Genomic DNA, 27,498 nt, shown 5'->3' on the forward strand with positions numbered 1-27,498 from the left:
TTCTCCCAGTAGTGCAGTAAGATAGGCTGTGGTCAGTTCATCCCGCATTCCTGCCAATCCTTCCTCCTCAGGGGAGGACTCTTCACACTCTTCCCCTGCTCCAGCATGGGTGTCCCTCCCATGGGAGACGGTTCTCCACAAACTTCTCCAGTATGGGTCCTTCCCACAGGTGCAGTCCTTCAGGAACAGACTGCTCCAGTGTGGGTCCCTGTGAGGTCACAAGTCCTGACAGCAAACCTGCTCCACCATGGGCTTCCACAGGGTCACAGCTTCCTTAGGGCAATCGCCACCCCTTCCATGGGCAACAGGTGGATCTCTGCTCCACCACAGATCTTTACTGTCCTTTCTACCCTTCTCTCTAAAAAAACAAATGCAAGTTTCCTCTTCATTTGGGTTTGGCAACTCTTTTTGAGTTACTGCAAGGTAGCTAAGACTGAAGATTTTGAAGGAGTATAGTATCTTCCTACCTTCATTCATTACCTTAGTTTCATTAATCAGGTCCAATCTTTCATATAATTACATATCTAGACCTACATTGATTGAATTTATGTCAACCAAAATACTTCCAGTCATGGAAGACAGCAGAGTTCATTAAAAAAAAAGGCCCAAAAAAGCAGCATATAAAGCATATAACACTTCATAATGAAAACATTCCATTTTTTGACCAGCCTTTGAGAAATGCTTAAAGGCGTCACAATTCTGCATTGGAGGAGGACTGAATAAGACTGATGGTAAAACATAAAAGCTCCAAAACCCATTAATTTCTGAAAAGAGTCTATGCTGAACTCCTTTTACTCAGAAAAGCCACGTGGGGCTTGGGTTGTGTAGCTTCTACTGTTTATGATGTGGTTACCTACACCTGAGCCTGCTGTGCAGACTCTCTTTATAAGTCAATGGAAAGAAACAGGTACCTTACAGACATGATTCCATCCCAGCACAGGCATTTAAAATTAGAGAAGACTGATGACAACCACAGTAAACATTGTACTAAAATCCATGCTGCACTTTACTTACTTTGCTCATAAACTAATGTTTGAACTCATCCGAAGTCTAACAGTATATTACACTTCAAAAATGCTTCAAAAAAAATCACAGAATTCCAAAACAGCGGTATGAACAAAACTGAGATCTCTGAATATGATGTTCAAAGATTTTCAGTGTTAGAACTGGAAGGAGATGTTCACCTCGTACTGAACAAAATTCAAAGCTACCATGAATTAGATTCACAGTTTCCATCTCTACAAATAGCTGTACAAAGGTAACTGGATGGGCAGAAACAAAGAAATGGAGACTGCCCTCACTGCCAACACATTGACTTCCACTTACCCAATCCCTTCATGCAACTGTTTTGTCTTTGCCTGGCTTAGACTACCCTTCCAAAGAGAAAGACTGGGAAACTGCACCATACATTTTACCTCAGATGAATCACACTCAGTGAAGCTTTCATGACTGCTATTTTTTTATCTCTTCTTTTATTTACACCATTCCCTTCCTCACCTCTCATCTTTACTCTTTTGTCTATCATCAATCCCCTGCAAGTTTCATAATGTAAACATAATGTAAGGAGAAAAATGCTTTTGTCTGACAAAACAATTAAAGATTCTTAATCCCCTAAACTAACTTCTTCCCTTCCTTTTTCTTATTTTGTCCTTGATGAAAATTTACCATATTTAGGACCATTCCAGGGGAACAGGTGGAGAAGGATTTTGGAACAGGTTTCCTTTATATTTTATACCACATAACTAAGGGAAAACAGATTCCAGGAAATCTTTTAATGAAGGACTTACTGATCCAAGTTTTATATGTTTTCTGCATCTTCTTTTGAGTTTAATAAAAAGCTAAGGAAATTTTTAAGGGTGATAACTACAGTAAGACCTTATTGATAACATGGTGTTTCATCATGGACAACATACAGATGGTTAAAGTTGGAACAGAATAACCAGAGAGTTGCAAAGCTATCTGTACCATAACTGACAATACAAATGTTGCCAATAATTGGAAAATATTTAGGGTGGTATTCAAATCCAGACTGCAGAAATGTGTGTGTATCTAAGCATAGGTCTTACATGCAAGCAAAGTATCTCAGGTGCCCTTATATTAAATGTTCCAGACGCCAGGAAGCCAGGACAACAAAGTTAAAATATAAAATATTCTTTAAACAATAGAGATAACTTTCTCAGAAATGGCATACTGGTCATTTTGCATTGGGAATTTTGTTTGTTTGGGGTGTTTTTTTGGTGTTTTTGTTTTTTTTTTTTTTTTTTTTCCTTTTGAATCTAAACATGGTTGGTCTCCTCCATTTCGGTTGGTCTCCGACTCGCACTCCACTTCTGTAACTCCTCAGTCCCTTTTAATCATACAAACTACTTAGTCTTGAGTTTTTTTCCAACAGTTAAACTGTCAAGGTAGCATCAGGAAATACATTTAAGTAGGACATGGCACATATAATCTTAAACACATTTAATCACATTAAAGCAGAAGTGGCACTACATTCATTTTGAAAAAATTATAAAATTGAAAAAATTTAAAATAAAATAGCATTAAAATTTGCAAAATTCAGTTAGCATACTGAAGAAAGGTATTATTTGCCTGGCTAAAATATCCTTTTAACAACACATTGTGCGTAAAATTTAAGGCTTTTCCACAAAAGTATTCTCTCCATTCTACAGGATGGTTAAACCAAAACCTGCTGAAGTTGAGGAAAAAATCCCCAATCATGAACAAGCCAAACCAAAAGAGCTCTGCAAATTACTTCAGGTTTATCACAAAAGACACTTCTGCATTCTGAAATGTCTATTCACAGTCTTCATTTTAGCAAAATACTCTTTGGAAGCAGTTTCTAAAACTAGATGTAACATTCATTTACATGTATCTGCCAAGTTTTTAAATGTTTTAGAAGCTAAACTAAAACATCTTGAAAATGACTCATTGTGGAACCAGAATACATACTGTAGGAAATAAGAACTCATTTACAAGTGGGAGAAATACACTCACACTTCATCTGTGGGAATTCACTAGACTTCCCTTCCAGTAAACATTATATTTTAAAATAATCACAGAAAATATGTTCTTTTAACTGAAGTTTATGAAAAGATTTAGACAGCTGGCATAACAAAAGAGACTTACAAAGATAAATGTAAAACTGTCTTCAAAAACAATTAGTAGTTCTGCCAAAAGATATCAATTTAGCAATAAAAAGATTCCGTTTTTTTTTTTTTACTCTAATGGTTACACTAAAACTGTTTAATACAGTTGTTCAGTCTAAATAGATAAACATTTGAGACAAAGGACAAAAGGAAGATGTGATTATTTTACGAGGTAAGAAAATGCAGGGTAGGGGGATAGCCCTGGCAGGCAAACAAATTACCATAAATTAACTCTTACAACTTGGAGCATATCAACTACCTTTGTAGATGTGCACATTTTAGTAATACTACTACCTTAAGAAAATGCACTACTTTAGAAAGTTTTTCTTTGAAAAGAAGAAGTCATCTGGCACGGAGAATATATACCTGAAACATACTCTATTTACCTATGCATATAGAATACTTTGAAAAGAGAAAAAAAGAACTCTGACACAGAAAATTAGACTCAGATTTCATAACTTGTGACTGGGAACAGTGTCATAAAGGACAAACCTAAAATCAAAAAACCCAGCCTCACTAGCTTCTATAAAGTAACAGTCCGTAAAAACAAAAATGCTCTAGAGGATCATGCAACAGACAATAAAACCACAGTATTTCCTCACCTGGTTTTAGGTCTAAAAATCTTCAAAATGAGTTATTAATAAAGGCTCCATTCCACCTAATACCGGGTATTTCACGGGGTCAAAGGATTATCAATAATCACACTTTGGTTGCCCTTTACTGTTCAGAGAAACCCTCTACCAGTGTAGAGTGTACTCAGAGATTCAGGAGTCAGTTAATTACCTGAAGCGAGCAGCTTATAAAGACAAGGGAAGGACTATGTTTTCTAACTATTTTCATCTACTTAAAGTACCGTTTTGCACAAATAAAACCTTTTCGCCTTCCCATAGTGTTTTGGGTGAGACAAATTCCTCCCCTCTCTATAACCCACAACCAATTCTAGTGACCCCAGCAATGTATCCAAGGTAAAATGGGAAGATTTAGCTTTTTGAAACTAAATGCTTTTTTTTTAAGCATTGTGAAACTCATGATCTAGATTATATTTCTGGAATGGAAATGCTAAAGATCTTAGAAAAATCAGAGCAAACATTAAGCTAAATTTCAGAAGGGATGAATCAGTGCACTTCCGTATCAGTTTATCCATGGCAACACTTTCCACAAAACAATTAAAATATCTATGAAAACAATTCCAGATGACAAGTTCCACATCAAAGCTTACACTAGATTATATACATACACATGCAGTAGTATTTATATTAAAATGTTAGCCAAGAGCTGCAGCATTTTGACAATGTATCCAATGTTTAAATTTTACAAGAGATGTACAAATAGGCTTGTAAGTACAAGTATGTACACTTTACATGTCTATTATGAAATCTAACATTTCATATAAAGACTAAGTGCCTGACAGGTATAAGCGTTTTATGTAGTGCCCAAGTTTCATCTCAAAGGAACCTATTTCTAGTTACATCTATTCCTACAACTATACTGCCACTTGATGGAAAAATCTTACTTCCTCTTAAGAGAAAGTTTCTCAATTTTGTTTATTCCATGGGTATGAAGCTGCATAAACTATGGCAATTTTTTTCACTGCTGGAGTACCTCAAAGGGACACACACACAGTCTGTACCTTCCCCACACTTGACGAGCCAGCAGGGTGGTCTGTGCAGCAAGGTCTTGACTTGGCAACATTTGTTTCTTTGTTAGTACAAAAAACTACTATTAAACAGGGTTCACAAGAAAGGGTTGGCACTATTGACAGATGAACAGGATCTTTATGGATTCTGCCCAGTGGTAAGAACTAAAAGAACCCTTTACTACTAGCTGCAAAGCCCCTTGATTTAGTGTTTCATATGTACCCCTCCATTCCATTTTGGCTGGGTTGATTCAGTGCCCAGGTTCTGTGTACTTACTGCCTATCACCCCACTCCTCACACAGAATTACAAATTCTCTCAGTAATCACCAGCAGCCACCCTCTGGAGGAGACCAACATATCTGCTTTCACAGTGCTCCCCTTGGAGGCCCATCCAGAACAAATGTTCCCATCTCCTAATCTCCTACTGAAGAGCCTCTTGGTCTTGCTAAGGTTCCAGTTTTTTTTTTTGGTTTTTTTTTGGTTTTTTTTTTTTTTTTTTTTTTTTTAATCACAACCAGCTTCCCTTTATGGTTATAATAAACAGCTCAAAGTAGTACCACCCTCTTGGTACCCTCATGATTCAAATGTCATGTCACAGCTAAGTGTCACTATGGCTAAACGATATTTGGTAAAATTGGCCTGATATCTCATACTGCCATCCTACAGCTACCCAGATCAAGTTATTCCTCAGGAAGCTCTTGAACTCTGGCTAATTATGCCTTGAACATTAATTGCACATGCATTTTGCTGGTTTCACAGAATACACTCACAGTTACCCATACAGTCATAGAAGTAGACACAACTGTGCCTTTAGATCATTCAACTAGTAACACAAATAGCTGTAAAAATTATCTAAATAGCTTTGCACTGAGTAAACATGGCCTTCCCACTATCCAATATGTGATGCAATACTTCAACACTGAACACATATAATTTAAAAAAAAAATTTACTGGTGTCCCTGAATGTAAACAACTCTTTGAGTCAACTGTGACAAAGTCTGGGATACATTCTTGAGGCAATCTTATCTGGAAACAAGAACATATGAAAGGGAAATCAGCCCTCCAATTCTGGTCTTTCTGTTCTCTCTTCATCAAGGCACTCATCACCAGACATGCCAATCTCATGAAGACAGAAAGCAACAAAACAGCTGCCAAGGACTTGCATGGTTGTTCCATCAGCTGTGAACAGTGGACTCACCAGCTGCGACCACTACACATAAATATCATACATCACTCTCTTTTGGGAAGTCCTTGATGTGATTAATTAGGCATATTCAATGCTGGATGGACTAATGTCCAAGGCAAACAACTCCTTGTCGTTTATGGCATGAAAGTACCTTGGCTCACTGATGCACACTATTCTGCCTGTGAATGAGCATACTATGATGGTCCTTAATTTACTTACAGTTCTTTATTTGTTCATTTACAATTATTTACCTATGCTCTATTCCAGAAGCACATACAACCATTTTTCCTATTTGTAAGAGTCATTCATATGAAACTGGTGTCACCACCATGGAAATGAGGACCAGCCTAATGCTTTCTTCAGTTATACCTAGCATTTTCTAAACAATTCCAATGTGATTCTGCAGAAGACAAACTCTAGCTAACACTCAGCTCAAAGGTCTCAATCATCAATGCTAAGTCTTCATGTCCAATATTTCAGAATTTATGACAAGGTTTTAACATCACAAAGCTATAACTTCCTTCTCACACCACACAAGCACTGTTGGACACTGTTCTTCCAAAGTTTGCTCTCTGGAAATGGGTATAGCATAACATCCTTTTCCACGAGGTAATCAGAATCCTTTTCCAGGGGGTAACCACAGACTAAGAAAGAAATTACAGAAGAATGCTGTTGGTTTTATTAGACTTAAATACAATACTACACAAATAGCCATATTTTATAGAGACATACAGAAAATACAGTATTCCTTCTGTGAAGAATTTAGCCTTTGAATTGGCATTATAATACACTGTTTTGGTAAACATATATAATTAACATTCCCCTGTGTTTCATAGCTCCTGTTATACATAGAATGGCTGCACATACACCTTTTGTATACACAAAAGGTATATGTAGCCTGATAAAGCTTGCTCCAACTGCGGCCAAAAGTGTGTTTTGAGAAAAGCAAGAAAAACTTCTGCATATTCTGTATTTCTCTCTAATCCTCTGTCACTAGTGTTCAACTACTTCTCACTCGAGCATTTCCTGAAAGGCGATGTGCTTTCTACCTGTAAGGGGATTCTCAAATTTGTCTTGAGCTTTTCCATCTTGTTTTGAACCCATGTAAAATTTAGTACCTGTAACATGATTGGGTAAGGAGTTACAAAGGACCCCTACTTGTTCTTCCTGGCAGTGCTCAACATTAATGAGAAGCTGGGTGCAGTGAGTCACAAAAACAGGTGTGTACCTGAGGAATACTAACAACCACAGCAAAATCATGGACTGCAGTGGAAATTTCAACCCAGTAACTGAAGAAATAGATATAAGCAGTAGCACCCTTATAATCCAGAATCCTTCTTTGAAGGAATTTGGAAGTGCTTTTGAATTTGTTCTCAAAGGACATGATATATTTCAATCTTTCCAGGCTAGCAAAAATACCTTAAGGACTTGAAAGAGTAAATAAATAGTTTTTTTAGGTACTCAGAATAGCCATTGCACCATTTTAACAATTTGCCTCTTCTAATCATAATATTTTAAGATTAAAACATTTTGGTTAGTATGCAATAAAAAGTAAAATGAGAATGACAAGACTGATGGAAAAGCTTTACGATAAGACAATATATTGATACTACAACTTTTCCAAAGCATCCCTCAGAGGCTGAAATTATTTTGTAAGAATTATTTCTTATGAACTGGGGCAAGAGCAACTGAAATAAAAGATTTTTAGAGCTATAAATATAATCATTAAACATTCCTTGCACAGTAAGAGAACAAACTTCAAAGCCTGTATTCCAGATGTAATGAAGCTGAGAAAGGTCAGACATCAGACTAACTTAGCATTCCTATGAGTCTTGATGTAGATAATTCTTCAACATCAAGACAGTTACAGTTATGAAGTGACTGGTTACAGGGCTCAAAACATTCATTCTGCAAGAACACTATCTTAGCTAAGAATGTAAAATTTTAAGATCCTGATTAGGAATCTAAGAACAAAAAACAACTAGGCATGCTTTAGCAAGTGTGCAGTTTTCCCAACACTATTATTCATTTATTTCATCAAATCAGTTAAGTAGGTTTTCTCCTTCTGTTTATTAAAATGCATCCTAAAATTATCCATTAAGATGTACAGCTCAAATAAATATATCCTCAGAAGAAAAGGAAGAGAGTAGCAGCCTCCCTAGTAATTTCAGTAGAAATACAGGATACATAGACTTTTTCTGTTACGGATTTCAGTGCTGCTTATATAGCCTGGAACAAACTAGACTTAGTCACTTGGGATATGGACTTTGCTTCTCTATCATATTATTGCTCTTGGTTCTTTCACCGACTTCTTTGTATTGATTCAGAATTTCCAAAAGGGTGTCTTTCAGCAATTTCCATGACATTCATTAATTTTACCCTTTTAGTTGTACCTCATATTTACCTTTCTCATCAGATGAAGAACAAGATGAAGGTAGTTTAATGGGAAATGTGCAATAGTTACTTTGGCAAGGGCTGAAATCTAAACAAGATCTAATAATGCCATTGAAGGGCTTGGCTTTATTCTGATAGAAATTCTAAGTGTTAAAAAATTACGCATATACTTCATACAATAGAAGTCATAAATGAATACAGCAGCAGCAAATTATTATTACCAAAAAAGCATTTTGGAAAGCATAAACAAAGTCAGTTAAGACTGCAGATTTAAAGTGGTAGTGATTTTCAAGACCTACATAGCTTTTGAATTTAAGGGATTACAAAACACCTCATATACAAACCTAGCAGCCATGTGTAGGCAGTAAGAAGTTCTGACAGTAGTTTTTATCACAGAGTGACGGCAGCTTTGCCAAAGAACTATTTTGGCCAGCAGTCTTCAGTATGGATTTTTAAAAATTCATTATTGAAATTTTCATTTGATATAAATATTCTTGAAGAGATAATACCCCCCTATTCAAATATTAGTAGTAACTCCAGCACATATATACATTGAGTTTGTAATTTTAATATTAGAATCCTGTCACTGCAGTCAGCAACATCCAGATTATAAGAATACATTAACAGAAGGGGAAAATAATTAGTTTTAATATTTCTGTTAACAATGAAAGTACAATGTAATAAATGAAAATCCAGTTATGAGATTCCTGCATGCTCCACAGAGATTCCAAATGTATTCTAACATTTATTTATTAAGGAAATTTATCAAATTATCTTCTCACCTAAGATAATCCTCTAGGCTTGTGTGCAATTAGTAAGAAGATATAGGGATCTTAATTTAATCTTATTTAAAAACCCATTTGATGAACAGAATTGATCCCCTCTCTCCGTCACCTAAAAAAGTTTTAAGACAGATGACTACCATCAAATACTGTCTGATATATTCTAAAATATACCATAATTTTGATGAACAAAAAAAAAATAGGGATGAAAGAGATTCAAATGAAAAAGACAACGGAGAGGCTAAAATAAGTCTCTAAGTTGCATAGTCAGCTTGCAGCTGACTGGAAAGGAAAGCAATAAATCTGTAAACACAAATATGCAGACAACTTTTTGCATACTTTTCTTAATCTATGTGGCAGAGACAAATGCTGTCAAGAAATGTCAACAATCTTTATTCTATTTTGTTTTTTATTTGAGAAAAGCATTTCCAAGCAGAAACAATAGAAATACTCCTAAAGGTATTTTTACCTGTAGCAGATCATCCATTATAAATTCAATAATTTTTACAAACTGAGCTATGTACATCAACCCAGAAATATTTAAATACTAATACTTTGAAATACAAAATACTTTGAAATCTTTACAGAACAAACTTAAGGCTCTAAACAATTTCTGTGTTCATCACCCTGACTTAACACAACTATAGAAATGGTTTACACGATATGGTTTAAAAATTCATCATCTATGTATCTGTGTATATGCAAATACAAAAGAAAAAAAGTACTTAATTAAAAATATCCTATTACCTGATGGACAGAGGCAGGAATTGAAACTAGCTTTTACAAAACCAAGGGGTTTTATGAATAGTGTCCACTGCAAAATTGAAGGAACAGCACTGCCATAACACAATTTCCTTGAATATTTGTTTTCTGTTTACTGCATACCTATTTTGTTTCTCTTGATTATTCTACACTTCTCACTTTATCATTACAAAAATGGGAAAAGTACAATTACATTATGTGAGCAGCATTTTTTTTCTCACTAAGAAAACAAAGGTTTTGTATGAATTTCCCTTGTGTTCCCAACAATTCTAGAATTTTTAAACCAGTTTCCACTGATATAGCTGAGTCCTGGAAAAAGATATTATACTACTTTTAGAAGAAATTTAAGGAATTTGACTTTAAAGGAAGTCAACAATCAAAGGCAAGAGATGGGTCTTATAGATAAAGTGCTCTAGTATGAGTTCACACCATATTAGACCTCTGAGTCCACTTTAAGAAAAGAAACCATTTAAGTCTATGTGGCACCTTAGGCACCTTATCAGGAAAAAGCCCAATAGCAAACCACAGTGCACTTCTACTTTTTTGGTGGTTTTTTTTTTTTTTTTTGCTGTTGGTGTTTTGGTGGGTTGGATGTTTTTTCTTTTGGCAAGGAGAAGTAACAGATTAACAGTCAATAGTTTGAAAGTAACACTCCAGGAGCGTTCAAAAGAAGGAAAGGCTGGAACATATTTAGCACCTGCACTTAACCATGTATATGACAAAGCTGTTACAGAATTGCTCTGCTTATTCTACCCCTAGACAATTTCAACTGAGGTAATACAGCTTTGAAATTAGAAAAATGTCTTAAGTCACATTCCAACAAGCGAAAACGTTTCCCTTTGGTCATGTTTTTTTTAGAACATGTGTGATATCGACAAGACTTTAATTCAAAAATATAAAATAATTTAAGTTTGTTGTCATTGTCATAGGTAAATGAAACATGGATTCTCAGACAGAAATTACAGATTTATAATGGCAAAGAGAGCAACAAAACTTAAATCCTGACATCACAGTGGTCTACTTTAAGGTTGAAACAGCAGATCCTTTCTCAACATAATTCTTTCATGAATATTATCACTTTGGTATTTTCTTGGCCTTTGTAAATAGCTGTTCACAGAAAACTATCACAAACATGAGTAAAAAAAATGAAAATAACTGCACTTGACTAGAAAATTGGGTATTAGTTACACTTCTGATCACAAGATTTGCCAGGGGCTTTATTTAACCACCATTCAGGCCAGTCAACATTCCACATACTTCTGAAGCTTTCAAACATGTTTGTTTATACAGATTACGATACCAGTGGTAACTACGATGAGTCACCTTGTCTTTACTAAAGTAGAACAAGCTGTTATAATCACTTAAATACAGTACTGGACAACACAGGTATTCCTTTTTCATCTTAGGGGTTTCTGGTGATATTAGAAAATTTCTTTGTTCTACAGAACTGCTACATGTGAGTCCACAGTAAATTCAGAATTTGGGGGTCTTTCAGGCTAAGGTATTTCTACCATCTCAACATGCCAGTTAGTTACTTTGCAGTTCACTAAGGAATGCAGAGAAAGTCATCGTCTTGACACCTGTTATGTGGTTAGAGTGAGGTACTTCTAAAGAGAGACACCAACATTTCAAAAAAGGCTAGTATGGGTTTTCCATATTCCAAAGCAGAAAATAATCTTCTGAGGAGCAATCTACTTCTTAGAACTCTAAAATTCAGCATTAATCAACTTATTAATTTATTTAACACGAGGAAATGAGAGTTTTACTTAACTGGAGGACTTATCACTAGAAAATGCTATAAGAGAAAAGAAGTATAAGCATATCAAAAAAAATTCCTATGTTTCTAATTGCTGTGGAACATCCTTCCTCAAAATAAAGCGACAATATGAGAAAAGGCCACATTATATGAGTGGGAATACAGCTGGACAGAAAAGTATTTTCTCCACAGTTCTTAAGTTTAAAAGTATAGAAGAAGTGCAAAGTTAGTATTTTTATTATGTAAAGTGCAAACTCAAATTATGATATGCCAGACTGATTTTCAAGGAGTTTCCAGTTCTATATGAAATCCCCATGTCTTAGTAAATCTTACCACAGGGAAAGGTAGGAGTCTCATTAAAAAGAAATCTCTGTTGACTCACATTAGCATTTTATTTTAACCCAGGAGATCAGTTTCAAACCAAGTTTCCTGGTCCTCCCTATTCAAATGGCTTTGATTTCTGCATTGTGGAACCATCACCTCAGAGTTTGCAAACTGAATTCTTTTTGAGAACCCAACAACTCGTCCAATGTGCTCTAACTGCATTAGGTGCCACTAAAAGGCCTTTGGCACCCTTGGGCCCATTCAGCTGAACTAGAATTAATCTGAAGTCAAACCCCTTAAACTCACCATGGATATCAAGTCCTCTGATCCATTGCATTTGCCCTAGACCTAACCTTATTGTTTGACATCATCAGTTAGAAATCACATTTTTTCAATACCTCGGCAATGCTATTTCTTCAGTAGTATCACCACTGCAAATTAGGAGTTATACATAAAAATTAAAAGCTTTAAAAAATTTGTTCCTAAGCTGAAGTTAACAACATTTTAACTGCAATTAAAAATTATCCAGAGCAAAGAAGGCTCATCTAGTACTTCCTTTGAGTAGATGACTAGGTAGCACAGTCACTTAATGAACTGATCTCTTCATTATAGAAAAAAAAAATGTATTAAAAAATGAATTAATTCCAAAATTAAAGACACATGACAAACTTAACCTGAAGAACTTTGATTACTGCCCATAGTTTTACATTACCTCATAGTTTAACCACAGCATATTTTCTAAATTTACAAAAAGTAAGGAAAAGGCATTACAGAACATAAAGACTGCTTGTAAACAGGCAAAAAATCAACTATAGTTTCTTTTTCCATTGAATGGAACTGTACATTGGTATAGACAATATATTCTACACATGGAGTATGAAAGACTGAGAAGAGACAGTAATAAGAGAAACATGTAGCAAACATAAGTGTTCATGACGACTGCCCTCTATCCAAACTTCATAAAATCTATTAATCAAAGTCATCTTACAAAATTATTTTCTACTTTCAGCTAAAGAAAAAAACCCACAAAAAGGTTCAGAGTATGACCACTGCTACTGTACAGTATAAAAACTACATTCTTGCTATGAAATGAATAATTATGTTTGCTTGTCTCTACAGTATGGTAGGAGAAATACAAAACTTTCATCTTATTACTGCAGTGATAACAGAAAGAATTTACTAGAAGAATTAAGTCTGCAACTTCATTTAAACAAAGAAATTTGTTCTTTGTAAGCAGAAAGTCAGTCATTCCTCCTACCTAGACCTCCTAGATATAAACACTGTTATACCTTTAGATTTTTATATGCATTTCAAAAACACTTACTGTTCTAAGAGTTGATCGTATTTTCTTAAAGATTCCTTTTCAGCATTAACTGCTCTCTCTTTTTCGGCAACAGCATTATCTCGTGCTTCTCTCAAATTTCTGAAGGAAACAAAAATTGTTCTGTTAAGAATCTGTTAAAAACAAGACTCTTTGGCTTCATTAATTACTGCTCTCTGATCTGAACTTCAATGCTACCTTCTTCAACTCTCATAGAATGATAGAAGAGTCTATCTATTCATCTATTTATTACAGAGGCTTAACTTCAGGTTATTTTCATATATACCAGCAAAGCTTTCAGTTCTGAAATTGTAAAAAACAGTTATCGAATTACCTATTTATATGTGTTAAATATACATATAACTCTAATTATTCTAGAATAGTAGAACTAAAAATTGTTTAATTTTTTGCAGGAATTCAATAAATTCCAGTGATTTTCCTTGGTGCCTTGGGAGTAACTGCAGGAATGCTGTCTGCCTAGCTGAGATGATTCACAACTTTTGATAGAGCAAGAAAAGTTTAGGTAAGCATAGAAATCCTACTTCCACATACAACTAACTGTCTAGTTACGGTGATGTATATGTTATTGCATGTCACTGGTGTCTCCTTCTGGATTTTATTGCTGGAAAAATTTTTGATCTGCAAAGAACCATAAAATAACATTTTATTACAATCAATTGATACCCCTTTTTTTTTATAACCAAGGATCAGTCAAGATGTTCAAACTACCTCAATTATTATTTGACCAACACAAATGAGAACAGCATGATACTAAGAATAAAACGTATAGTATTTGTAGTTAAAATTGGAATTAGTTATTTATAGTCTGTTATGCTGCAAGCAGGCTACATATTAACACTGCAGTAGACTGTAATGGAGGGAAGCACAGCTTAGATACTGTATATAAACTCAATGTCCAATATTTAGTGTAACACAGCACCAGACAATTTGCCAGAGCTAACAGTGGTTGTTGAGGATAAGACATCTGTGTTATGACTATTTTTAAGGATTGTAATCTACTGCTTGCTTGCTTCTATGATGAACATTCACCAGCATTTGGAACATATTAGATGATCTTAAAGAGTCCCTTCAATTTTGTTTTATCTAAAAGGAATCCTATTCATATGCTACAAATATGACCAAATCCAAGCACAGCTGCAAGGCAAGCTAAAACCATGGCTAGCAGCAATGACTAGGGGATTTCACTTCAACACCACATTCTTCATCTGAACTGATCTGCTGACGTGGATGCAACCAAGATCTTCCTACTGAAGTTTTTTTATTCCTCTCCCAACAACTTTCTGACTTAAGGCAAAGTGAAATTAAAGGCTCAGGCAAGTTTTGAAGAAAAGTGAAAAGTCAGGATACAAAGGAAAATAGAAAATTATTACGCTCGTGCAAATGTTAACCTAGGTCATTGTATCACACTAAAGGTATATAATTTCTGGTTTAAAGACTATTTTCTATAATAAATGCTATCAGTGGCACTTCCTGAATTCAAAGTAATTCATATGAACAGCAAACGGTTACTTATAAAAAAGTAACATGAGAATTATGTTGCAGTTAACTGGCTATTAGAGAAAAAGAACAAAATTTGCTTTAAAAATTGAGTTACCAGGCTACAGAATTTAGTGCAGAAATTCAGGGACTGACCTTAAGATTAGATTCTTTCAAAGTGACTCATACCAAAGTATGGGAACATGGCAATACATTTTGTTAGCAGCATTCAGATCAAGCATATTGCGTCTTAGAGTAGGAGTCCAGAGCAGTACCCTTAAGACCACAGTAGTGGAAGTGGGATAAAAATGAAACAGTAGGAGAGATACAGAGACTCATTTAGAGAATAAACTATTTTGCTTAGCTGAACAATTAATCATTTGAAAATGCAGTAGGAGGAAAAAGGACACAAGTGAGGGACTATTCAACCAACAAGACTACAATCATAGACGTGATGCAACTTCTATTGAAATACTCTCTTTCTAGAGAGCCAGGAGCCCATAATGCTGCCAGTTGTCAATTATGTGATTGCCGTTTCACAAGAGGTGAAGCACCTACCCAAATGGGGCTTTATGAGGCATCTAGCCAGCCTATCACACAAGTGAAAGTAACCTTCTGAAATGGGACATTAGTACTATCTAGAGAATCAAGAATGGGCATGAGGGGAAAAAAACGTGGGATGAAGACACTGGAGGCAGCAGCTCATGGGCATCTTTATTAGGTTTTCAAACAAACCTCTTGGCAACTGCCATTTATTGCACTTTGTCACATCCCTAAACTGGTCTAGAATGCACAAACTGGATTCCAGTCAGATTCAACCACGTCAGAAAAGGTCCTCAGGGAAAGCACCTCACATGCTGAACTACTAAATTGTGTTTGAGCTATGGGAACAGACTACAGGTAATACAGTGTAAATCTCTTGCAGACATTCACATGCCCTGTGAATTCACACACACTTGCTAATGCAAACATAATCGATGCTTACAACAACCATACAAGTGAAACTGATGCCAAAAAAATTAGGCATGAAAGCATCACCTATTTATTAGTGGCCCCCTCCCATTTTAGGTTCTTGAGCTGATTCATCCAAGTGTAAAATAAGCGCCAATAAATTCAAAGGAACTATCAGGCACATCAGGCTTGGCAAAGTGGCAAAGAATATGAGCAACTGAATATTGGATTAGCTTAGCTATAATACCATTCCATGCTTTAAGCAGGATGATGAAACCAGCATCTTAACTTCATTTTCAGCCACAAACAGCATCTCATCACATTACACAAATTCACTGCAAATTGTTTTGCTCACAATTTGAAGTTCCATTTGTCTTACCATTAAGGCAGACTGCCTTACGGTGGATTTTTAGTATTTTCTAGAAAGAACATATGCTAGAAAGCCTTCTTTGATTTTTTTTTTTTGCTAAACATGTAGGCAAATCTAAGGGATTTGCATTTCAGAAGTAATTATTTCAAAATGAGGAAAAAAACTTCTGTATAGCAGTTCCAGATACAAATGAAATATCTTTCAGTAGCTTTCTCAATGATATACAGATGCTTGTCAAATCTCCAAAGAAGTGCATGTTTAAATTCATACTTTGTAATTCAAAATAGATTTGCATACAGGAAGTGGTGTGGATGTATATATCTATTTTACTCACACTTGCAAAACTACACAATGATGTAACTGTTTTTTAATTAGAACCCTTCTGTTGACTGCAATACAGTAGAAGCCATGTTCTTTTTCCACTCTTCCCAGCAGTAACAAAACTACCTATTAGAGGAACGGATGCTGATGCCACAAATATCTTTTTACTACTGTAATTTCCTTCTCCACATGACACTTTCAGGACATCTACAGTGAAGTTAAGTTACTAAGCACTCCTCCCATTTTAAAGCAATAAAATGGGCAAAAAACAAACTAAAAAAGAAATTTTGTGCCAAAGGTCGAAATCCCTAAGTCCCTAAAAGGCTTATGCATGTGCATATAATTCCATGGTATTCAACTAGATTGCATACATAAAAAACTCATCATGCAAGTCTTTGCAGGACTAGAATCTTCTTCAAATGAGAATTTTACAATAATTTACAGGAAATCAATGGCTTTTTTGAATCACAATGCTCTAAAAAAACCTCAGATTTATTTCATACAGGTCTAAGTCCTATCTCTTTTGGGTTTTTCCTACCTTATTTCCCGCATCAACACCTTCTTTTCTGGATTCCCAGCACCCCTAGAGCATGACAAGTAAACTGTCATCCCATATTAATTAACTAATACTATACCTCTGAACAAACTTCAAACCACCAAATTTTAAGTAGAACATGAATTTTAATAATCCTTTTCAAGTGATAATATTCGCTGTTCATCATTTAATAATAAATATAACAACATAAATTTACTACGCAAGTATAATTTTATTTTAGTTTTTACAAGACTCCCATCAGTTTTACAACCAAGCTTAAATTGTTACATTTTGAACGCCTCTCAAAGAGTTAGTCAGCTAGGATTATACCTAAGCACAAAACAGTGCTTGGTCATTTCTTCCTCAATTAGGTTATTGCCTACACCTTACCTACCTGTTTTCACGTTCATACATCTCCTTTGAGGTGCTTCTTAGTTGCTCAATTTCTTGATTTGTTTTCAACCTTATTTGTTCCAACTCTTCATGCAGTCTCTTTTCATATTCTGCTTTATAGTGGTCTCTGTAAATAAACAAACATACTGCACTAGTCAAAATATCAAAACTTCACATACAGCTTTAGAAGAGCAGAGTTCTTCTTGATTTTACATTCTATTTCAATCTTTACTCATTTACCTCTCAATGACTTAAAATACTTATCAGCTTATGTTGCTACATAAATTAAATTAAAATCAACCAAAAATAAATAATATTTAACTGTGAATAAACAGAAGTTTTTTGCAGATAGATTAAAATTTTGAAAGTAATTTAAAATATTGATTAATCACATAACATTAACATTCTTCCAGAACTTCTTTGTCAGTCTCTACGCAAGTGCTTATATTAAGTAACCATTTAACTCCTCACGGTCTACTTCAGCACTGGGTAAAGATTGATTAATTTACTGACTTGCAATGCTGCCATGCTGCTACAAGACTTCTTTGTGTACTATCTGCACCTCCTATGAGGGGAAAAAAATATCACAAGAAACACTGAAGATTAAATGGAGTGGAGATTTGTCAAGTCAAAAACCCCCAAGATTTGGGAATTTATCCTGTCAATGTAACATATGAATTATTTAAAACACAAAGTTTTTAAGCAGCAGGTTACAGAAGATATCAGGGTAAAAGAATTTCATTTCAGAGAAACATTGACTTTTTTTGTAACTTTGGAAGCTCATGACTGATTGTAAGGAATCTCATAAAGAATCTCTCCTACAAAAATAGGGTTATGTTGTACATGCCTAACATTTAGGGAATGTCAAAATTTTATAGCGTCTACTTAATGTTCAAGAAAAATTAATTAGCAATTAAGCAACTGGTAAAAATCACAGGTTTGGAAACAAAAGCATATTATGAAGATATATGCATTTACAACAGTAAAAGGTTTTAGATTTCATTTGATTTCCAATCATGTGATAGCCCATAATTCTTAGAAATGAGTACTTGAGCTGATCATAAACTCCCTCACATTAACTAGAAGCCCCAAAATATTAAAATGGAGAATGCTGTCCAGGTTTTCCTTTTATTTTATTTCCTTTTCCTTTTGTAAAAGAAAACTTTACAGGTTTTCTTTTTATTGAGACACTGTATTTCAGATGACCCTTCAAGATAAAAGTAAACTTACCTCTTCTCCTTCCTCAACTGTGCCACACTATAGCAAATACTGTATGAAGACCTTTTATATAATAAAAAGGTTTATCGTTAAAAAACCAAAAAGAATTATTTCTTAAATTTTCAAAAGTAAGACTTAAAATTTTATTTAAAATGCAGAAGTTCTGGGTGAACATAGTTCTGAGATATAAACACGCAAAACAAATATAAAAAACTTTGAGTGACTGCACTGAAAGGAAGAATAATATTTAAGGCTCTTCTGATATGGGCTGGAGCTCCATAACTAATAATTTCAAGAATGCCCTTCTATTTTCATTTAGGTAACAATTTTTGTTTTAGTTGTCTATCAGGAGACTCATATTAGCTCACTTCCTCTTAGTTATACAGGACAAGATTTATAGATATACATTGAAAACAAAAAGTTTGTTTTATAATTAACTGAGTAAACCGACAAGAATAATTGCCATCAACTCCCAATGCTGAAAGTTTACTTCCATTGCTATGGTCTTATAAAGTTTTAAAAAAAAAAGTTTGTGATCCATATTATGACCCTAGAACAGTGTTCTGGTTCTAGTTACAAAAATATGAGTTAGCTTTCTGAAAAATAAAATTAATTAAATGAGATTTGTGCAAGAAACAAGGGAAAACAGTTAAAGAACCTGTCTACTGATAGAAGTGAACAGACAATAACTTGCCTGGATGTGACATATTTTTCATACATTTCTTCCCTAGCTTTTTTGGCATCCTCTAGCTGAATCTGTAGTCTTTCAAGACGATCTTCTTCATGTGCACAGCGAACACTAAGCTCCATGTTCTGGCGATTAAGATAATCTTTATCTTTTTGCAGCAAGTTGAGGGATTGTTGTATGGTTGCCAGCTATAAAAGGTATTAAAAAGAACATTTTAACATGAATTCCAAGATAACTATTTAACCTATGTACACATATTTGCAATTTAATTTTAACTCTCTTCTATGAAATCATCTGAACCAAAAGACTCTATTTACACTTTAAGTAAGTTGATGAAGCTTTAAGCTGAAAAAAAGACTTTAATAAGAATACAATTTTATGAATTTTCATTATTTATTTCCAGTAGTTAGCACCTGAAAAAAGAGGTCCTTTCCTCTACATCAGTATCTAAATAGTGCTGAAGTACTGAACAGCAGTGGTACTGCATAGTGCTATGTCAGAAATACTGATGGAGAATCTTGGTGCCAACCTGTCATACAGACTATGACATTCTCAGGAACAGCAGTGAAATGCTTAAGGGCACCAAGGTGATTACTGCTCCGTAAAGAAATGGTAAAAGTAAAGAAATAGTAAAACTGACAGTTCTGGGGTTGACGTAAGGCATGATTGCTGTGGACAAGACAATGCTCCAGGCCCACCCCAAGGGCAAAGACCTGGGGTTGCTACAGAAGGCTGATCTGATGTCAAAGGCAGCTGTTCTCAACATGTTCTTGTTCCTACTTTGGAACATGTTTCCTACACCAAGAAGTAGTGTCCATCCATTCAAAGTGAACACAGTTAGCGAACAGCCAAAGAGCATAAGGGCACTGTTGCAAGGTGGCCCAACTCCATAATCATGATAACAAAACAGTTTCATCCCCTTAAAGAATTTCGCCATTTAAGCTCCTGAGGATTTCACATACCAAGTTCAAAGAATGATAAATTAATAACTTATCAGAACCATGTCTCCTACAGCTATAAAGACATCATATACATAGTTTAGACAGAATTCACCTTTTCTAAGTATAGAAGGACTAAAGGTTACTTAGGGAAGATACTGGAGACAAAGACATGGAGCAAGCAGTTAAACAGATGACAATTTATATACAAACAGTGCTCTTAGAGGCATGCTCCTCTCCATCAGCCCACTTGCTGAGCACCACACTCAGGGTGAGGTAAAAATGCCTGTCCTATACTTGATTTAAGAGAAAAAAGTAAACGTGGTCTCCCTCCAAGCAACATGTTATCTGTATATCCATAGTGAACAGACATCATTGACTACTACACAAAGAAAAGCAAGCAGTTACTGCTCCTATGAATACTCCTCCTCTGGAACAGTCTTTACTGTGTAAAAACTTCCAATTGGATGTTCTTCCAATCCAGGACTTGATACTGTATCAGCAGACACAAAAATAAGCAGAAAACTTCCAGGAGATTTAAGTAATACACAGATTGAGGCGGTATTTTAGCTTAAAGTACTGCTACTTTTATTCGCTCTGATTAATTCAGTATAAAGTTAATGAAAAAAGTGATTGTTGCTGCTATTCTGCAGTATTTCATATGTATGTACAAACTTGATGTACGGGACAGTACTTTTTTGGCCATTGTTGTATGCTGAGAACAAACCTGACTTTTGGTGTCTTCTTACAATGCTAGACTGAGGAATAAACAGACTAACAAAGCCTTCAGACTGACACCAAAGGGGTACCTTCTAATAGAAACTCAGTTTTTTCCCTAATGTTTCTGACAATCTCTACAGCTACCTGTAAAATTAGGCAGAGTAATGCTGTCTTTAAAGTGGCAGTTTTAGCCACTGTTTTCTCTGTAACATGGTTATTCTCACAGAGACACTAAGGAACACATCTTCCCTGAATACTCTCAGGAGTAGTTTGTCTCATCTATTCAGCTGCTAAAGTGTTAACACACAAAGATTTTCCACACTATTCTTGCAGGGCTCTGCTTCCCTGGCTGAACCCTTGCCTGCCCATTGGAAGTGGGGAATGAATTCCTTGACTTGCTTTGCATGTGTGTGTAGCTTTTGCTTTGCCTATTAAATGGTCTTTATCTCAACCCATGAGTTTTATTGACTTTTACTCTTCTGATTCTCTCCCCCATCCCACTGAGATGGCCAAACAGCTGTGTGGGGCTTGGTTGCCAGCTGGAGTTAAACCACATTAAGCATACTCACAGCATTAATCTTCCAATGGTAAATTCTCCCCTGGGGCCTCCCAGGTTCCTGAGCTTATTGGCAGAGTTCAGTCTGCCTTTGCTTCAGCCTTCTAAGTCACATACCTAGGAAAATGGCATGCATATAACGCCTAGGAAAAAATGGGAAGCACTTGACCAGTGTTGAGGGAAATAGCCTATGTTGCTGTGAGGCTGACCAGCCATATGAAGGATCATAGCAAGTGATCAAGGCTTCTGATTACCAGAATCCTCCTTCAACTCAGTTGGGTTGGTAAATGTAATCTCAGTCCCTGCAAAGATTATGAAGTAAATTCCCCTGGAAGCTATATCCATGAATATGAACGAGAAGGTGACAGAAAAACTAGCAGGAATTTACCAAGGCCAAACCTATCAAACCTGACAAAAATGTTAGCCCTGTGGATGGGAGGACCACTGTCCATGTCATTTACTTCTGCATGGCTTTCAGCCACCTCCTGTAATGAACAGCTCTATGGAAAAGATGGCAAAATACGGATCAGATAGGCAAACATCTGTTGAACAAACTGAACACAGGACAGAAATGTGCCCTGACAGCAAAGAAGGTTAAGTGGCTACAAGGCTGTATTAGCAACAATGCAGACAATGGGTTAAGGAAAATTATTATCTTGTGTTCCATACTTGTGAGACTCTATTTGGAGTGCTATATATCCCATGATTTGCATGTCCTGAAGACATGCATTAACATACTGAAGCAGGACCAGAAGAGTTCTATCAAGATGGTCATGAACTATAGCCTATGATGTACAAGGGGTTAAGAGAAACACTTGGAACTTTTTTCAGCCTTCAGAAGAGAAGTCTGGTTGGGGAAAATATTACTGTTGTCTTCACCTATCCAAGTGGAACACATAAAAATAGCTAGATTCTTGGCTGTACATAGTGACAGGACAAAATGCAATAGAAAAAAGCTGTACCGACTGATTAGTTTTTACAAATGCATTTTCACAAGAGGGCAGACAATCACTGGAACAGATTGTCCAAAAGGCTGCAGAATCTCCATCATTGGAGACAATAAAAATTTGACAAAGCCCTAAGCAACTTGACCTAATCTTGCTCTGTACTGCATGGGTGGGTTGGAGCAGCTGGTCTCTTGAGACCATTCTAATTTAATTATTCCATGCTCCTGACAAACTTGATTAGACAAAGAATCAAATTCCCAAGATGAAAAAATACACAATTACTAAGGTAAGAAATTTATGTTTACCTCTTTTGCTAAGTCATTTCTTTCTTTAGTTTGTGTTTTGTATGACATCTCCAGTACTTCATGGTTTCTTCTGAGTTCTGACAATTCATGCTCAAATACATCACGTTCACTGTGAAAGCAAAGTTAAACTATTAAATGCATAAAGTGTAATGAACAAAAGTTCTGTGCCTTTTAAATTTCTCTGCCTTCTTCCAGTTCACGACACTGACTTCTTACAACAAGCCACTCACAGAACAACTGGTGATAATCTTAATCTTTTATTGTTATTAACACCTGCAACAGTATCATTTTATATGAAACAATTCAAGATTATTTAAATAATCAGAAACAAAGAAAATTCTACAATACTCAAAACTCCCATCCTAAATTATTTAATTCTCCTCTGATTATTCTTCCTTAGTGCAACTTCGGGCTATACATTTTTTCTCTTAGCAATGATCTGTAAGTACCCTTATCCATTGTTCTAGCTTTATCAAGCTTCTGATGCTATTTCCCATGACATTCTCTTCAATCTTTTGCAGACATGGAAGTCCAATGAAAGAATGAAACCACTTCATTCCCATCTTCCTAACAGAGCAGAAAGCAATGTATACTTGTTCTCAGTAGGAACTCTCCCCTGCATACAGCCTTGATACCAGAATGGATTGTCATGTTTAAAATAGACAAGACACAACTGCAAAAATTGTGGTGTCTTGAGCAAGAAGTGCATTCTCCACTCTCACCCTCTCAGAACAGTGAAATGAATGAGCCAGTATGAGCTTGCAGTTTAGAAAAAAGCTAAAACAATATTATATTAAGCATAGCATCGCTTTAAAACTTAGATAACTTGTAGTACATCAGAACTAGATTTGACATAGTCTTTTTTAAAGGCAGAAACAAGTCTGGAAGTGATTTACTCCTGCAGTGCTCCCAAATATCCTCATGCAGTTATGCCAACAGAGCTCTCCCCTCCCCTTCGTCTGTGCCTACCAAGCTGAATACAACCTACTCTCTCAAATACAGTTTTGGCACGTTCATTCATGCTTTTCTCAACTCAAGACTATTTTAAATGCACACTGTTAAACACTGGGACCATTCACATGGAAGTTCCTACAATCCACTTATTAAGATGCAGTTGCATATAGGAAGCAAATCATAGCACCAATCCATCCTATTTGCAACAAGATGCCAGACGGATTCCAGGGTTGTTTTTGTACATATAGCTGTACCAAAAATGCTGTGAAGCCAGAAGACAGATTCTCCTACAAATGACTTAGTGGGCAAAGTCATTTCTGTCAGTAACTACACCTGAGTTCATTCTGTATGAACAAATAAGGAGATGACAGGGTCTTTTCTATTCATAATCCCCATTTTTGAATACATTTCTCAACAAATGTGCCAAAGACCAGAATTCTTGTACTTGTGAGCACACTGAAAAAGCTATTTGGAAACTGGACTGTGAAGTATACATCTATGAGTATATTTACAAGAAGTCTATTTTTACTATTTTGCAATTGCTTTTTGCAAGATGGATATTCAAAACATTGGCTGTAACAGTACAATCTGTATTTTAAAAAAGCTAGACACTGGAACTTCCTGCAGTTAAACAAATTCACTAAGGTAGTTCTAAGATTATCTGCCAGAGTTCTCAAAACAGCCCTTTCAAATTTATGGTTTCAAGGATATCTTAAGTTGTAAATATTAATTCCCAAGGTCCTGCCCTCCTAACTTACTCAGCAAGCAGCACAGAGTAGAGCATAGGACCTTTTGTTAGATCATTGCTTCGAAACTATGAATAAAAAAAGAGTACTTGTTCCAAGATGCTTGCCATCAACAGCTCCCACTTCCTTAGCTGAAAATGAGATTGCTAGGCTCTCTTGAAAACACAGTATATCTGAAAATATAAACTTTTAGGAAGATAATTTGATGTATTGGCTTTCAGATGTTGTTAATTTTAGGTCTGCAATATACTAAAGGATGTCATTTAATCATTAGTGTATGAGGTAAGGAAAAATATCTCTGTGTTTAAGTCAAAAACAAAATGAAGAAGTCTGGTCAATCAAGGCTGATCTTTATTAACATTTTTACGTTAGTTAAACACTTGAATTATAGAGATACTTACCATTTTACTTTATCATAGTTCTGTTGTCGATAATCACCTTGCTGAATCAACTGCTTGGTATCAGCCAGTTCCAGTGTTAAACGTTGGCATCTGACCTCAAGCTCTGACCGACTCCTCCTTTCGTCTTCATAGCTCTAGAAAGTGAGACATTTTGAAATGATCACAGCTGCACTGATATTTACTTGAAATTATCGCCAACTAAGTTCTGTGAAAACCTCTTATGAATATTCAGGTGGTAATGCTTTCATTTGTTTCAGTATTTGGAAATTTAGCACATCACAAAGTAACCAATACTCAACTTATTTTTATCTTATTACAAATACTTGATTAAATATATCTATTTTTTCCAGTGCATTTGTCCATTAGCACAACTTCCAAGACCAGTAACCCTCATATAAACAGCTGGTGGTCTGTAAACCTATACTAGGAACATGAAAGTCACACCAGCTTTACAAAAGTTTCAAGAAAGTCAAGACACTTATGAAGATACTTGCTAGTTAATTTGAAATAAAAAAAAAAGAAAGAGAATGGATTGTTTGGCAAGTTTAGCAACATCTATCATTATCTGAAAGATTACAGCCAGTTACTCCCAACTTGTAGCTACTGTATCTGGTAACCTATGTTTGCTGAAGTATATGATGGAAAGCTTTGGTGGAAGAATAAAATAAAATAAATAAAATAAAATAAAATAAAATAAAATAAAATAAAATAAAATAAAATAAAATAAAATAAAATAAAATAGTTTATGTAATGGTCCATCAGCATTAATTTCCATTTTCCCTTCTTTTTCCTCCTCACATACTTTTACAGATTATTCTGGAAACCAGAAAAACAAAAGCAAAGCAAGAGGATCCACAGAGACTATTCATCTTTTAAAATACTAGGTATTCCTTTTACAGATCAACAGATTTCCTAATCACACTCATTCCCTCCAACTCTCCTCAAGAATAGCACACTTTTATACCTTAATCCCCAATCTAGACTTCATTTTTCAGTTTTCTACTACATAGGTACTTTTTTCACAAACTTATCTTACTTACTTGTCCTAAACACTATACTACTTAGCAATTTATTCACAAGAACAACCAAAATAATAATGCTCATTCACTTATACAAAGTAAAGCTGATAGACTACAAAGAGTTGCTTGTTAAAAATTTGAGAATACTCGTGGGCATTTGGATTTTTTTCCATATCCTACTTTCCAGAAAACTGTTGAGTTCAGATTTTTATTGCTGTGATTGATAGCAAGCTCAGTAATGGATGCTTGATTAACAATTATTCTCTCTGGTTATTATGAATGGATATCACAATATTATTAACTGAGTGTGAGCACAGCCTTAAGATGTCATTACTAAACCAAACATTTAGCAACTGCAAATTACATTTATTTTGCAGTAAAAGACACTGTATGTGTGCATAATTTTTCAACATTGCTGAAAGCTATGCTTTATACAGTTATAAGAGGATAATTGTCTAGCTAGTTTTTAATAGACAAGGGAAGTTTAGGCAACAGCATATATGGAGTATATGACAGAAGGACACTGATAAACTTCACAGACATCAGCAGCTGAAAGACTGACAGAATGCCTTCTTGTAAAAACACTCATAAATATTTATAAGACACTACAGAAAAGCTCCCTAATCTACCAGCCATAAAAGCATTTATTTTACCTATTCTGTTGATAAAAAAGAGTATTTTGTTTTATATTTCACATACCTACTTATCTTCACTTTTACTAAAATTACTTAAGGTCACAAATCACAAAAATCACAACATCCAGAAAGTTTTAAAGAGGATTGTGCATGGTCTACCATTAAAAATACATCACATAAAGACGTGATTGTTATTCATTCTAACACATACTGGTATATACGGTTTATGTTTACCCTAATGAATGGATATATATTAAGCAAACTAACACTATGAAACACACTCTTCTTTAATCAGTTTACATGTCATTATTTATAAAGATGGCATTATTTTAATGGTAGTCTGTGTCAGATATTCTTAAAAGGTGTACACAAGTTAGCTAAAGTTTCAAATATGTAACATAATGGTGCAAATACACTGTTATCCAGTGCAAACATGGCTCATCTTGCAACAGGAAATGTTGGTAAGGGCACTTAACTTTTAAATGCAAATTGAAAGATTAAGTTTAGAATACAATTTTTCTGTGGATATTCCATGCCATTCTGCCATGCTGTAATTCACACACTCTTCACTGAGTGGGCTACTGAAACTCCTACAGTATTATTTAGCTGAGAGCTAGAAGACAACTACCAAAAGTATAAAATTAAATTGGGTAACCTCTGGAAAAAAGTTATCATAGATAGTTTTAAAGCAACAACTAACAGAATATCTAAATATCTGCAAAACCAGCTCCTTCTAATACTTGAGACCTAAACTTACTTTTGAATTGTATTTTATAAATCAGTTATTAATGTCATGTTAATGTCATTGTAACAGTATGGTAATTCCAGGGAAGGAGAGTTAAATTCTGCTTTAGAAAAGCAGAATTTAGTCTTAGTGAAACTAAGACCTACCTTAATTAGAGGGGTTTGTCATGTTTGGTTTTTTTCAGATTGAATATAATTCCTGAAGAAACACTAATTATACTGCACAGGACACTGCTTTTCATCTACCTAATC

General features: G+C 35.1%; 1 protein-coding gene across 5 annotated transcripts in view; it reads right to left on the bottom strand.

Annotated features, from left to right (window-relative positions):
- The window catches only part of PIBF1 (progesterone immunomodulatory binding factor 1), a 105,191-nt gene that overhangs the window by 62,594 nt on the left and 15,099 nt on the right, over positions 1 to 27,498 (bottom strand). For all 5 annotated transcript variants that reach the window (XM_053936719.1, XM_053936720.1, XM_053936718.1 and 2 more), the window contains exons 6-10: positions 24,849 to 24,982; positions 22,748 to 22,856; positions 19,288 to 19,469; positions 17,377 to 17,502; positions 13,312 to 13,410 (exon numbers count right to left, since the gene is read on the bottom strand). In XM_053936719.1, the coding sequence (XP_053792694.1) occupies positions 13,312 to 13,410; positions 17,377 to 17,502; positions 19,288 to 19,469; positions 22,748 to 22,856; positions 24,849 to 24,982 (650 nt within the window). The remainder of the gene's footprint in view (positions 1 to 13,311; positions 13,411 to 17,376; positions 17,503 to 19,287; positions 19,470 to 22,747; positions 22,857 to 24,848; positions 24,983 to 27,498) is intronic.

This window comes from Vidua chalybeata, chromosome 2 (assembly GCF_026979565.1).
Source record: "Vidua chalybeata isolate OUT-0048 chromosome 2, bVidCha1 merged haplotype, whole genome shotgun sequence".
Taxonomy (NCBI): Eukaryota; Metazoa; Chordata; class Aves; order Passeriformes; family Viduidae; genus Vidua; species Vidua chalybeata.